Source organism: Pan paniscus, chromosome 19 (genome assembly GCF_029289425.2).
Source record: "Pan paniscus chromosome 19, NHGRI_mPanPan1-v2.0_pri, whole genome shotgun sequence".
NCBI lineage: Eukaryota > Metazoa > Chordata > Mammalia > Primates > Hominidae > Pan > Pan paniscus.
The window spans coordinates 76,929,512-76,943,381 of NC_073268.2; the positions used below are offsets into that span (position 1 = coordinate 76,929,512).

General features: G+C 37.0%; 1 protein-coding gene across 10 annotated transcripts in view; it reads left to right on the forward strand.

Moving 5' to 3' along the window:
• Nucleotides 1-13,870, forward strand: part of BCAS3 (BCAS3 microtubule associated cell migration factor) — a 717,859-nt gene that overhangs the window by 55,745 nt on the left and 648,244 nt on the right. For all 10 annotated transcript variants that reach the window (XM_063599306.1, XM_063599304.1, XM_063599309.1 and 7 more), the window contains one exon: nt 13,375-13,456. In XM_063599306.1, the coding sequence (XP_063455376.1) occupies nt 13,375-13,456 (82 nt within the window). The remainder of the gene's footprint in view (nt 1-13,374; nt 13,457-13,870) is intronic.

A 13,870-nucleotide genomic window follows, 5' to 3' on the forward strand; every position in this document is an offset into this window, starting at 1 on the left:
CCACTGCACTCCAGCCTGGGTGACAGATCCAGACCTTGTCTCAAAAAAAATCAGATTGTTTTCTTATTGTTGAGTTTTAAAAGTTCTTTGTATATTTTAGATAACAGTACTTTATCAGATGTGTCTTTTGCAAATGTTTTCTCAGTTTATGGCTTGGCTTATGCTCTTGACAATGTCTTTTGGAGTGTAGAAGTTTTAAATTTTAACCAAGTCTAGCTTATTTTTTTCTTACATGGATGGTGCTATTGGTGTATCAAAAAAGTCATCACTATACCCAGTATCATCTAGGTTTTCTCCTGTTATTTATTTAGTTTGAGAGACAAAGTCTTGCTCTAATCCCCAGGCTAGAGTTTTGCTTTACTACCCAGGCTTCTATTACCCAGTAATGCGATCCTAGCTCACTACAGCTTTAAACTCTGGGCTCAAGTGATCCTCCTGCTTCAGCTTCCTGAGTAGCTAGGGCGACAGGTGCACACTACCACACCCAGTTAATTTTTAGATTTTTAGTAGAGATGGAGTCTTGCTGTGTTGCCCAGGCTGGTCTTGAACTCTTGGCCTCAAGCAGTCCTCCCACTTCAGCCTCCCAAAGTGCTGGGATTACAGGTGTGAACCACTGTGCCCAGACTCCTATATTATTTTTTGAGTTTTAGACTTTCGTGTTTCACAATTAGGTCTGTAATCCATTTGGAGTTAATTTTTGTGAAGGGTGTAAGGTCTGTGTCTACATTCATTTTATTGCATGTGGGTGTCCAGTTTTTTCAGCACTATTTGTTGAAAAGACTATCTTGGCTCCATTGTATTATCTGTGCTATTATGTCAAAGATCAATTGACTGTATTTATGTGGGTCTATGAACTCTTTGTTCTGTCCCATTGATCTAATTATCTAGTCTTTCACCAATACTACACTGTTTTGGTTACTGTAGCTTTAAAGTAAGTCTTGAAATCAGATAGCATCAGTGTTCTGACTTTGCTTTCTCCTTCGTATTTAGTTGGCTATTCTGAATTTTTTACCTCTCCATAGAAACTTTAGAATTGATTTGTTGATAGCTACAGAATAACTTGCTTTGATTTTGATTGGGATTACATTGAATGTATACATTAAGTTGGAAAGAACTGACATCTTGACAATATTGAGTCTTCCTATCCATGAATATGGAATGTCTCTTCATTTATTTAGTTCTTTTTTGATATGTTTCATCAGTTTTATAGTTTTCCTCATATAGATTGCATACATATTTTATTAGATTTATACCTACGTATTTCATTTTTGGTGGCACTAATGTACATGGTAATGTATTTTTAAATTTCAAGTTCCACTTGTTTAATGCTTGTATATAAGAAAGTGACTTTTGCGTATTAACCTTGTATCCTGCAACCTTGCTGTAATTGCTTATCAATTCCAGTTTTTTGTTGAATCATTTGTATTTTATACATAGATGATCATGTCTTCTGTGAACAAAGCCAGTTTTCTTTCTTTCTTTCCCATTTTTATACCTTTTATTTCCTTTTCTTGTCTTACGGTATTAGCTAGGGTCATGTTAAAAAACCTGGTGAGAGGGGACATCCTTACCTTGTTCCTGATCTTAGTGGAACTGCTTTGAGTTTCTCATCATTCAGTATGATTTTTTATTTTATTTTATTTATTATTTTATTGTATTTTATTTTATTTTTGAGACAGGGTCTCACTCTGTCACCCAGGCTTGAGTGCAGTGGCACGATCTCAGCTCACTACAACCCCTGCTTTCTGAGCTCAGGTGATCCTCCCAACTCAGCCTCCTGAGTAGCTGGGACCACAGGTGCATGCCACCATGCAGCACTAATTTTTGTGTTTTTTATAGAGACAGGGTTTCGCCATGTTGCCTAGACTTGTCTCAAACTCCTGGGTTCAAGCGATCCACTCACCTCTACTTCCTAAAGTGCTGGGATTACAGGTTAAGTGATGTTAGCTGGACTTTTTTTTTTGTAGATGTTCTTTAATCAGGTTGAGGAAGTTCCCTTCTATTCCTAGTTTCTGAGGAGTTTTTTTCTTTTTTTTCATAAATAGGTGTTGGATTTTGTCATATGCTTTTTCTGCATCTATTATTTGACCATGTGATTTTTACCGTGTGGCTTATCGATGTGATGGCTTATGTTAAGTGAGCCATTAAGTGAGTGTAAGTGAGCTATTACATTAAGTGAGCCATTCAACATTTTTTGAAGGTTGAACCAGCTTTGCATACCTGGTGTGAATTCCACTTGGTTCTTTATTTTATTTTCAGAGACAGGGTCTCACTTCGTCACCCAGGCTGGAGTGCAGTGGTGCAATCATAGCTCACTGTTAACCTCAAACTCCTGGACTCAAGTGATCCTCCTGCCTTTGCCTCCCAAAGTGCTTGGATTACAGGTGTGAGCCACTGTGCCCAGCCTATAATTCTTATTATACATTGTTGGGTTTGATTTGCTAGTATTTTGTTGAGGATTTTCACATCTATGTTCATGAGAGATATTGATCTGTGGTTTTCTTGTAATGTCTTTTTTTTTTCTTACAGGCGTGTACCACCATGCCCAGCTAATTTTTTTGTATTTTTAGTAGAGACGGTGTTTCTCCATGTTGGCCAGGGTGGTCTCAAACTCCTGGCTTCAAGTGATCCACCCACCTCAGCCTCCCAAAGTGCTGGGATTACAGGAGTGAGCCACCACACACAGCCTAACGTCTTTTTTGTGGTTCCGGTGTTAGAGTAATACTGGCCTCCTAAAATGATTTAGGAAGCATTCTCTATGCTTCTGTCTTCCAAAGAGAATGATAAAGAATTGGTATTATTTCTTTCTTAAATGTATGGTAGAATTCACCAGTGAATTCATCTGGTCCTGGGTGCTTTCTATTTTGGAAGGTTATTAATTACTGAGTCAATTTCTTTAATAGGTGTAGACCTATTCAAGTTGTCTATTTATTGTTGTGTGAGTTTTGGCAGATTGTGTCTTTCAAGGGGTTGGTCCATTTCATCTAGGTTATCAAACTTGTGGGCATAGAGTTGTTCGTAATGTTCCTTTATTATCCTTTTAATGTCCATGGGATCTTTAGTGATCTCCCCTCTTTTCCTTCCCTCCCTCCCTCCCTCCCTCCCTTCCTCCCTTCCTCCCTTCCTTCCTTCTTATTTTTGAGACCGAGTCTTGCTCTGTTGCTGAGGCTGGAGTGCAATGGCGCGATCTTGTCTCACTGCAACCGCTGCCTCCCAGGTTCAAGCGGTTCTCTTGCCTCAGACTCCTGAGTAGCTGGGATTGCACGCATGCACCACCACACCTGGCTAATTTTTGTATTTTTAGTAGAGACAGGGTTTCGCCATGTTGGCCAGGCTGGTCTTGAACTCCTGACCTCAGATGATTCGCTTGCCTCGGCCTCCCAAAATGCTGGGATTACAGGCGTGAGCCACTGAGCCCAGCCTCCCCTCTTTCATTTCTAATATTAGTAGTTTGTGCCTTCTCTGTTTCTTTTTCAATTAGCTTGGCTAGAGTCTTAATTTTATTCATCATTTCAAAGAACCAGCTTTTGGTTTCATTGATCTTCTCTATTGATTTTCTGTTTTCAATTTCATTGATTTCTGCTCTATTTTGTATTATTTATTTTCTTCCACTTACTTTGGATTCAATTTGCTCTTCTTTTTCTAGTTTTCTTTAAGGTGGAAGGTTAGATTTTTAATTTTAGATCTTTCTTGTTTTATAATATATTCAGTCAGTGCTACAGATTTCCCTCTATGCACTGCTTTCACTGCATTTCACAAATTTTCTTAAGTTGTATTTTCATTTTCATTAGTTAAACATGTTTAAACATTTCTCTGGAGCTTTCTTCTTTGACCTATGTGCTATTTAGAATTATGTTGTTTAATCTTCAAATATTTGGTTATTTTCCAGCTTTCTATTTTTAATTTCTACTTTAATAATTCTATTGTGGTCATTGAATGATTTCTGTTCTTTTATTTTTTATTTTATTATTATTATTATTTTTTTTGAGATGGAGTCTCACTCTTGTTGCCCGGGCTGGAGTGCAGTGGTGCAATCTTGGCTCACTACAACCCTTGCCTCTTCGGTTCAAGCGATTCTCCTGCCTCAGCCTCCCAAGTAGCTGGGATTACAGGCATGTGCCACCACACCCGGCTACTTTTTGCATTTTTAGTAGAGATGGGGTTTCACCATGTTGGCCAGGCTGGTCTCAAACTCCTGATCTCAGGTGATCTGCTTGTTGGCCTCCCAAAGTGCTGGGATTACAGGCATGAGCCACTGTGCCCAGCCTGTTCTTTTAAATTTGTTAAGGTGTGTTTTGTGGTCCAGAAGATGCCCTATCTTAGTGAATGTTCCATGTCTGCCTGAAGAATGTTTATTGTGCTACTGTTGTAAGAAGTAGTTTATAGATGTCAGTTATATCCAGTTGACTGATGGTGCTGTTGAGTTCAACTATGTCCTTTTGTGCTTTTCTGGCTGCTGGATCTGTTCGTTTCAGATAGAGGGGTGTTAGAGTCTCTAACTCTAATAGTGGATTCATCTCTTTCTCTTTGCAATTCTGTCAATTTTTGCTTCATGTATTTTGGTGCTGTGTTGTTAAGCACATATGTAGTAAGCACCGATTAAGTCTTCTTGGGGTATTGACCCCTTTATCCTTATGTAATATCCCCCTTTTTCCCTGACAAGTTTCTTTGCCTTGAAATCTGCTCTGTCTGAAGTTAATACAGCTGTGGTTGCCTTCTTTTGATTAGTGTTAGCATGGTATATCTTCCTACATCCTGTTACTTTTAATCCCTGTCTTTATATTTAAAGTGGATTTCTTCTATACAACATACAGTTGGATCTTGTGTTTTAATCCGTTTTCACAATCTCTGATGTTTGACATATTTAGACCATTGATGTTTAACGTGATCATTGATATAGATGGATAAATAACTACCATATTTGTTGCCCTTGTTTTTATTTTTTTGTATTTTTTAAAGTTTTTTCTTGTGAAAGGGGCTTGGTCTTCTGCCCGGGCTGCAGTGCAGTGGCATGAACATAGCTCAGTGTAGCCTCCAACTCCTGGGCTTAATTGATCCTCCTGCCTCAGCCTTCCATGTAGCAAGCCATCATGACTGGCAAATTTTATTTTTTTTATTGTTGCTTTGTTTTTTTCTTTTTTTTATCTTTCATACTTTTGCTGCTTTTTTAGTTTGAGCATTTTATATGATGTTGTTTCTTACCTTTCTTAGCATATCATTTTTACTACATTTTAAACTTCTTTTAGTGATTGTCCTGGAGTTTGCAATACATCTATAACCAATGCATGTCCACTTTCAAATAACACTATACTGCTTCATGGGTAGTGCAATACCTAATATTAACAAACTATTCATAATTCTCTCTTGTTTCTTGTATCATTGCTGTCATTTATTTCACATATGCATAAGTGCATATATATACACACACAATACCACACATATATACATACACATACATAATTGAGTACATTATTGCTATTATTTTGAACAAACTATTATCTGTAAAAAAATCAGTAAGAAAAATAAGTTTTGGGTCAGGCGCAGTGGCTCATGCCTGTAATCCCAGCACTTTGGGAGGCTGAGGCAGGTGGATCACCTGAGGTCAGGAGATCGAGACCAGCCTGGTCAATGTGGTGAAACCCTGTCTCTACTAAAACTACGAAAATTAGCCAGGTGTAGGGGCAGGCACCTGTAATACCTGCTACTTGGGAGGCTGAGGCAGGAGAATCGCTTGAATTCGGGAGGCAGAGCTTGCAGTGAGCTGAGATCACGCCATTGTACTCCAGCCTGGGCGACAAGAGCAAAACTCTGTCTGAAAAAAAAAGGAAAGAAAAATAAGTTTTATTTCACCTTCACTTATTCTTCTCTGTTGTTTTTCTTTCCTTCTGTAAATCTGAGTTTCTGACCTGTATTGTTACTTTTTTCCCTGTAGAACTTCTTTTAACATTTCTTGCAAGGCAGGTTTACCAGCAACAAATTCCCTCGGTTCCTGTTTGTCCAAGAAAGTTTTTGTCTTTTGTTTTTGAAGGATGAGTTTTCAGGATACAGAATTAGAGGTTGCTGTTTTTTTTTTTTTTTCACACAACACTCTAAGTGCTTCACTCTCTTCTTGCTTGCATCGTTTATGAGGAAAAGGCAATGTAATTCTTACCCTTGCTCTTCTACAAGTAGATAATTTTTCCTTTGGCTTCTTTCAAGATTTATTCTTTATCTTTGATTTGTTTGAAATTTGAAAATGGTATGCCTTGGTGTAGGGTTTTTTGGGGCATTTATCCCGCATGCTGTTCTCTGAGCTTACCAGTTCTGATTCTGGTTCTGATGCTTGTTGAGTCTCTTCAGATTGTATTGTTTGCCTTTTAGTATGCTTTCTAATTTTTTGTTAAAAGGAAGATATGGTCCATGTGTGGTGGCTCACACCTGTAATCCCAGCAGTTTGGGAGAGTGAGGCGGGTGGATCACTGAGGCCAGGAATTCAAGACTAGTCTGGGCAATATGGTGAAACCTCGTCTCTACAAAAACATACAAAAAAATTCAGCTGGGCATGGTGGTGGGCACCTGTAGTCCCAGCTACTTGAGAGGCTGAGGTGGGAGAATCACTTGAGCCCAGGGGGGCCGAGGCAGCAGTGAGCCGAGATCATGGTACTACACTCCAGCCTGGGTGACAGGGTGAGACCCTGTCTCAAAAAAAAAAAGAAAAAAGAAAAAAAAGAAAAAAGAAAAAAAAGGAGGATATGATGTATTGGGTAAAAGGAACTATGGTAAATGGGACGTTAGTAATTGAGTGGCGGTGTGTGGGGAGGGAAACCATTCTACAGTCCTGTGGGTAAGTTTTAGTCCTTTGTTTCTCATTATTTTTTTGAGTGTGTGTGGTGTGTTTTTTAACATCCTCGAGTGAGACAGGAAGGTAAGAGGAGATCGGATTTGGGTATTTACCTTTCCCCAGGTAGGTTAAGCTCTGATATAACCCCAGCAAGTTAGGCTCTCATAAAGTAGTTTCTGTCGAGGCCAGGCTTTGTTAAGAACAGAATGATCTGGTCTGGCATATTTCAAGATGGTTCCATTTTCACACCCACTGCCAGAGGCTCGAGGGGATTTTTATTCAGTATTGGCTGTTAGAGCCTGGTGGAGCTCCTGGAGTTAAAACACATCAGTGTGAGGGCCCCTAGGTCTGGGTTCCCCTGGAATTTTTACTTTTTACAATTTTTAATTTTTACATTTTACAATGTCTTGTCCACATTGAGCCTCTAGAAATTTGTCAATCACAGTTTAGGTGTTCCTACCTTGGTACTGAGTCCTGAGGTTCTCGCTTGTGGATTTCTGCCCTGGTAAATTGTGATTCTCTGTACCAGCCTGTTTGTCTCTCCAATTTTGGGGGCAGCAGTTTGCTCTATGACGTCATTTTTCTGACGGATGTAAGAAGAGCTGTTCAGCTTTTTACCTGTGGTCAGATCTAAGTGAAGTCTTCTGAGCTGCATGTGTTGGCCTGGAAACTGAAAGTCTGAATGTTCACAAATCAGTGTATTTCAGCTTCGAAGGACATTGTGTTGCTAGAACCTAATCATTGCACCTTAGTTTGAGGGAAGGATTGGTCATTATTGTATTTGGAATTAAGATATGAATTTCATTATGTGCAAAAAAACTCTACTTATTCCAAGAGCTGCTTAACCAGGTCCTTGAATCTCATTAATATCCTGTACTATCATACCTATCTATGGTCCTTCAGGACAAAAGTCTTACACCATCTGCCCTCATGGAGGGCCATTATAATAAAGACTAATTATTTATATATTTATTTTGAGGCAGCATTACATATCCATTGGAGACTGATTTATGCATTTCAGTTACCATGCATCTATTGATTTAAATCCATAATTTTTGGACACCTACCAGAATGGCTGACACTAAATATTGGCTAGGATGTGGAGCAGATAGAACTCTTGTACATTGCTGGTGGAAGTGTAAATTGGTACAATCACATTGGAAAATTAAATCTACAAAAGATACACATGTGCCTGCCCTAATATACAGAAGTAGTTACTCTACTAGATATATATCCAAGAGAAATACATATACATGTTTACTAAAAGACATTTGTGAGAATGTTTATATCAATATTCTTTATTATGTTGTTTTCAAAATGGTAAAACAGTGATCTCATACAACTATATAAGGGACAGATATCCTGCATTTTTTTTAACTCATTGATTAGGGATTTGGGATGTTATTATAGCTGGTTCCAAGAAGAAGGTGAATATCACAGAGAAGCAATTAGGAATACTGAAATAAATTTTCTAATAGATACAAGCTTGGTTAATATTCTGTTGGGCACTAAAATGTACTGTTTGGAATAATCTTTTCTACAGAGTGGAATTCACTTGTATCTCTACCAGACAAAATTCATTTGCATTTCTGTGCACAAGAATCAATTGCATTACTATCAGTTTTTGATAGCTCAGAGTATTGTACAGTAGCCCAGTCAAAGACAAAGTGTGGATCCCCTATAGAATCAGATAACCCCAAAGGGTCTGCTAGAGAGCTCTTGGTAATCCATAGAAAAAACACAGAACACAAAGTAATCTATTCAGCATTTCAAAATCTTTCACAATTTTCCTTGACATCTTTTTTTTTTTTTTTTTTGAGACTGAGTCTTGCTCTGTTGCCTAGGCTGGAGTGCAATGGTGCAATCTCAGCTCACTGCAACTTCCGCCTCCTGGGTTCAAGCAATCTTCCCACCTCAGCCTCCCGAGTAGCTGGGACTACAGATATGTGCCACCATGCCCGGCTAATTTTTGTATTTTTGGTAGAGACAGCTTTTCACCATGTTGGCCAGGCTGGTCTCGAACTCATGACCTCAAGTGTTCCACCCACCTTGGCCTCCCAAAGTGTTGGGATTATAAGGCATGAGCTACTGTGCCTGGCCTCCTTGACATCTTAAGAGCTAAAAACTAGAAGTAAAAAAGTAAAAACAACTCAGAGGTCCATGAACAGTAGTACAATGGATAAAATTGTAATATTTTCGGCCAGGCACGGTGGCTCACGCCTGTAATCCCAGCACTTTGGGAGGCCGAGGTGGGCAGATCACAAGGTCAGGAGATTGAGACCATCCTGGCTAACACAGTGAAACCCCGTCTCTACTAAAAATACAAAAAATTAGCCGGGCATGGTGGCACGTGCCTGTAGTCCCAGCTACTTGGGAGGCTGAGGCAGGAGAATGGCGTGAACCCAGGAGGTGGAGCTTGCAGTGAGCCAAGATCGCGCCACTGCACTCCAGTCTGGGTGACAGAGCGAGACTCCTTCTCAAAAAAAAAAAAAATTGTAATATTTTCATACAATGGAAATCTATATAGCAATATGTATAAAACTACAATTCCATGCAACAACATGAATTAATTCCATAAGCATAGTAATGTGTGAAAGAAGCCATTCCCAAGGGTACATATTGTGGGAACCCATTTACATTAAGATGAACAAGTAGAACTTAAAGTAATAGAAATCAGGATTGTAGTTATGGCCACTCTTGAGTTGGGATTATGACTGAAAAGAGATGTAGCAGGACCTTCTGAGTATCCATAATATTCTGTTTCTTGATGTCTTTTGGTTCAGAGGTATGTTAACATTTAAAATTCATGTTATACATATACTTAGGATGTATGTATTTTTTCTGTGTTTGTTACCTTTTGATAAAGTTTGCTAAAAAAAAAAAAATCATTTGTGGACCACAAACATCCATTTAACCAGTATCTATAGGGGAAAGTGGGGTTGTGAATGTGTACTCTTGTCCTAATAATGCAGCATTATAAAGCAGTATTTTTATTGTCTTTTGGTATTTGAATTTTCTATATTATAATTGGTCTATGAAAAGTCATCAGAAGTTTAGAAATAAGTTTGATTCTGAGGGCAAGATAACCTTCATTTGCTTTCAGAATTCTCTAAAAGCACTTCTACAGCTCTCCCAGAACTTGTGTAGCCTTTTCTGTGTGTATATTATTGTCTTAGCTGTTGTAATTTCCTTTTGCCTTAGATCGAGTTGTGAGATTCTAAACTTGTACTACCCCCACCCCTTTTTTGGTTTGGTATGTAATTTGCATATTTTCACCATGCGAAAGCTATTTTCTATGGTTGGAAAAGATTTTTTTTCCTACAGTGTGAACAAATCATTCTTTGTTCTCCTTATTGTGCCTCCAAACTGGTACGTCCGGTTTATGCCCCAAACAACAAAAGTCTGTCATCAGAAATTAAAATGCCAGTAAGAACAAAGGCAGAGACCATGAGGAGCTCTTGGAGAGGCTTTCTCCCTGTTCGCTCTTCTCCCCGAAGTTGGAATACTGCTTGGACTCTCTTTCCTTGTAGTTCTACTCTTGTATTTATTGCTATTGTTGGTTTAAAAGTGAACTTACAGTTTAGTATACTTCTTTTCAGGATCTAGAAAATCCTTATCTCTGAGATTCCTTGCCATTTTTAATGAGCTCTTTTCTTAAAACCTAAAAAATCACTCTTGACAGCCTTATAAAAAATCAGTTTTGGCACTTATTTGAAGGCAAAATTATCAGTGGACATAATGTATAAAATTATTATTCAGAAAGATAGCTAAAGCAGAATCTGTAAAGACTAACCATCCTCTGTGTGTCCTTTCTAAAATGTATGGATTATATCTGTAGAAACCTTAACTCTGCTTCTGTTCTGAAATGGTACTCTAATGTAGAATTCCCACAGACTATTTGGAGAGTTCTCTCCTCGAGGAAGTTTGACATTTTGTGACTCACATAGGTTAGTTTAGAATTATGCTTCTAATTTCAGTAGGTTGTACAATCCTGATTTTAATATGTTCAGAAATATCTATAAATGTGACACAATGTTTCCTCTGCTCCCCCCAACCCCCACCCCCGAGTTATAATTAAACACAGATCCCAGGACCATAGAGGTAATGAAGAATGGACAGTGAATGTGGGGATGCATTTTCAAATCAGTCCAAATGTTTTGTTCCTCCCCTCACCCATTGCCTTATGTGTAAGGAGGGATTTAAGATACAAGCTTAGAATAGGGCATTTAGGTTTGTTTTGAAAGCTGTTTTGCTGAAAAGTATTGTATATTCAGGTTTCAAAATGTTTTTTGATGTCAGAATAAGCTCTTGTGTATTAAATACAATGATAGCAAACTTTTATATTGTGAGTATGCTAAGACAGATTTGTTTTATTCTTTTTTTTTGAATAATTGAGTACAGCAGCTCATTTAAATATGGTTACACTTCTTTAACATAAAGGTTTTATTTGATAGGACCAAAAGCTAAATACTAGAACTGGCATATGGAAATCATAGTACAGAGTGGTGGATTTTGTTTTAGAATACTATAATTTATTATAAGTGTAAAGTGAGAAGTATTTTTCATTACTTGAAATATAATTTCAATGTAAGTTCTATGGTATTATTTTAAAATATATTTTTTATTTTATTAATAGAAATAGCAGGTATATTGGGTAACACTTATCTGTTACAATAATTTATTTTTAAAATGTAAATGGCTTGGCAGTGTTTTTATTCTTTTGGCTATTGTTAAAATTTTAAAAGGTAGGTGGAAATAGCCAATAACACATCTGTAATATAATTAGATTACATTAGTGTTACACCTTTTAGCATATATATGCTTAAAATAAAAAAGACTGTAATTTTTAGATTTCAGAGAATGTACGATACTACATTGCAGGGGAAGTTGAACAAATAACCTTTGAAGACTTTTTCTAAATTTTAAATTTTGTTCTATAATAGTAAAATGTGGACTATAATGGCCATGGTTTTTATTCTGAAAATTAAAAGTTACAAAGGAATTTGTAGAGTAAATAAGTTCTTATAGTTTGGAATAATGAGTTTATAGCTTTTACGTGTTTCATTGGTGATAGGTGGTGCTATTGTTGCACAGTTAGTCCTAGCATTCTTCACATCTGCATCCCAAGTGCTACAGAAGGATTTCTTGCTAATAAATAATTTGTAGTAATTATCATAAGCAAAATGAATGTGATAGTCATTTAGGCGTTATCACAACTTAACATTTTAAGAAACAAAAATATTTATAGTTTGCAGCTCTTAAATTCAGATAGAAGCTGAAAATCTAAAAAAGTATTTACTCTAAAAGAGAGCTCTGTAGATTTATAGTAATATTGTAAGATTTATACACTTCTAATTTTATAATGTATACATCTTTGATATTTTAAACTGCTTGTATGGCAGGCAGTTATTTAAAAAAATACCATCAGTATGTTTCCTCTATTGAATTTATATCTTTATTACATTGGTTGTAAGTTCTTTTGTATCTTGAACTAGTTTTATAATGTTTGCCATTTTCTCTGATATTGCGTATTTCATCAAACACTAGGCAATTATGAAAATGGTTTGAGAACTACAGTACCATGTACAGTAATTTAATCTGTCCATCCCCCTTCCCCACCTCCCCCAAAGATAAACTCGTAGTTCTGTCAGTTGAGATGGAAATAGGAAAGCTATTCTTAACTATAATTTAATCTGCTCAGTGCTTCAATCAGCAGTTTGAAAAGCAGTTGTTTTCACACTCGACACATATTACCATACCTCTTTACCTTTTGTTCTTCTTTTAAAAAAATTTTTATCCCCCGCAAAATGTCCTGAACGTACCCTTTACCTTTTGAATTAATAGAATGAATGACTCAAAGTGCTTGGATATTCATAATGTTTGAGCTATGTGTATATTTATGTGTATAATAAAAATGATGACTTTTAAAAGTTGTATATATGTATAGAATTTTTTGTTCATAGAATATTGAAATTAGAAGTATCCTGGCAGCTTTTTTTTAGCAGCTTTTCCTTTTCGTTTTATGATTGTGAAAGAATATAGGCTTATTGAGGTTACATGATTTACTCAAGGTTAACAGACAATTAGTTGCCTAACCATAAGTATACCTAAGTTATTCACATTTCACCTAAGTGTTCTTTGCAATAAGTATTGCTTTTTCTCATTTACAACATATTTGTTAAAGTTGCTATAATATTTAAGGTGAGATTTTCAGAGTAGTATTACAGTTGTTTTGTTCTCAAAGAAGGCAGTTGTGCAGGAACTGTACAGATTTCTAATGGTTTAATAAGATAAAAATTATAGACTTCCAGAACAGACCCTTTTTTTCTGTTCATATCAAGTGAAAGTGTGCTCTTACAGTTTTCTAAAATTACTTGCAGTAATTTAAGATATGAATATACTTAACATGTATGACCAATGATAAATGGGTGTGGGTGTATGTATATATATTTCAGACAAAATATTGTTATAAAATTTAGAAGATCTTGTTTTTATAGAATACTGTTGTGACCTTCATTTTCCCACTGAAATATTTTCTTTCTTCTCTTATGCAGATCAGTGGCGAAGCACAAGAGCTCTTCTCTGTTCGACATGGCCCAATTCGAGCGGCTAGAATCTTGCCTGCTCCACAGTTTGGTGAGTGTAGTCCTTAAGAAAAGAATCATTCAGAAAAGAGTTTCTCTTTTGTTGGTCTTGGACTACAGGCAGCAAGAATGATAACTAAAGTCTGTTTTCCTCCAAGTGTCCATTCCCCTTCCCCACCTCCCCCAAAGATAAACTTAGTTCTGTCAGTTGAGATGGAAATAGGTAATCTTAACCAATTCAATATGGCCATTCACTTTCTGCTGTGGTTTTGATTTATCTTCATCCTCTTTGATCTCGATTTAGCCTCTGCCTTTGCTGGCTCTTTCTTGAAGCCCTTTTTCTCTCTTGGTTTTCATGGCATCCTTCTTCCCAGATCCCTTCCTGGCTGACTGTGCTGCCTTTGTTATGTTTCTGGCTTAGCTTTCTTCTGTGGGTATTCCTCAAGTCTCTGTTGTTCTCATGCCT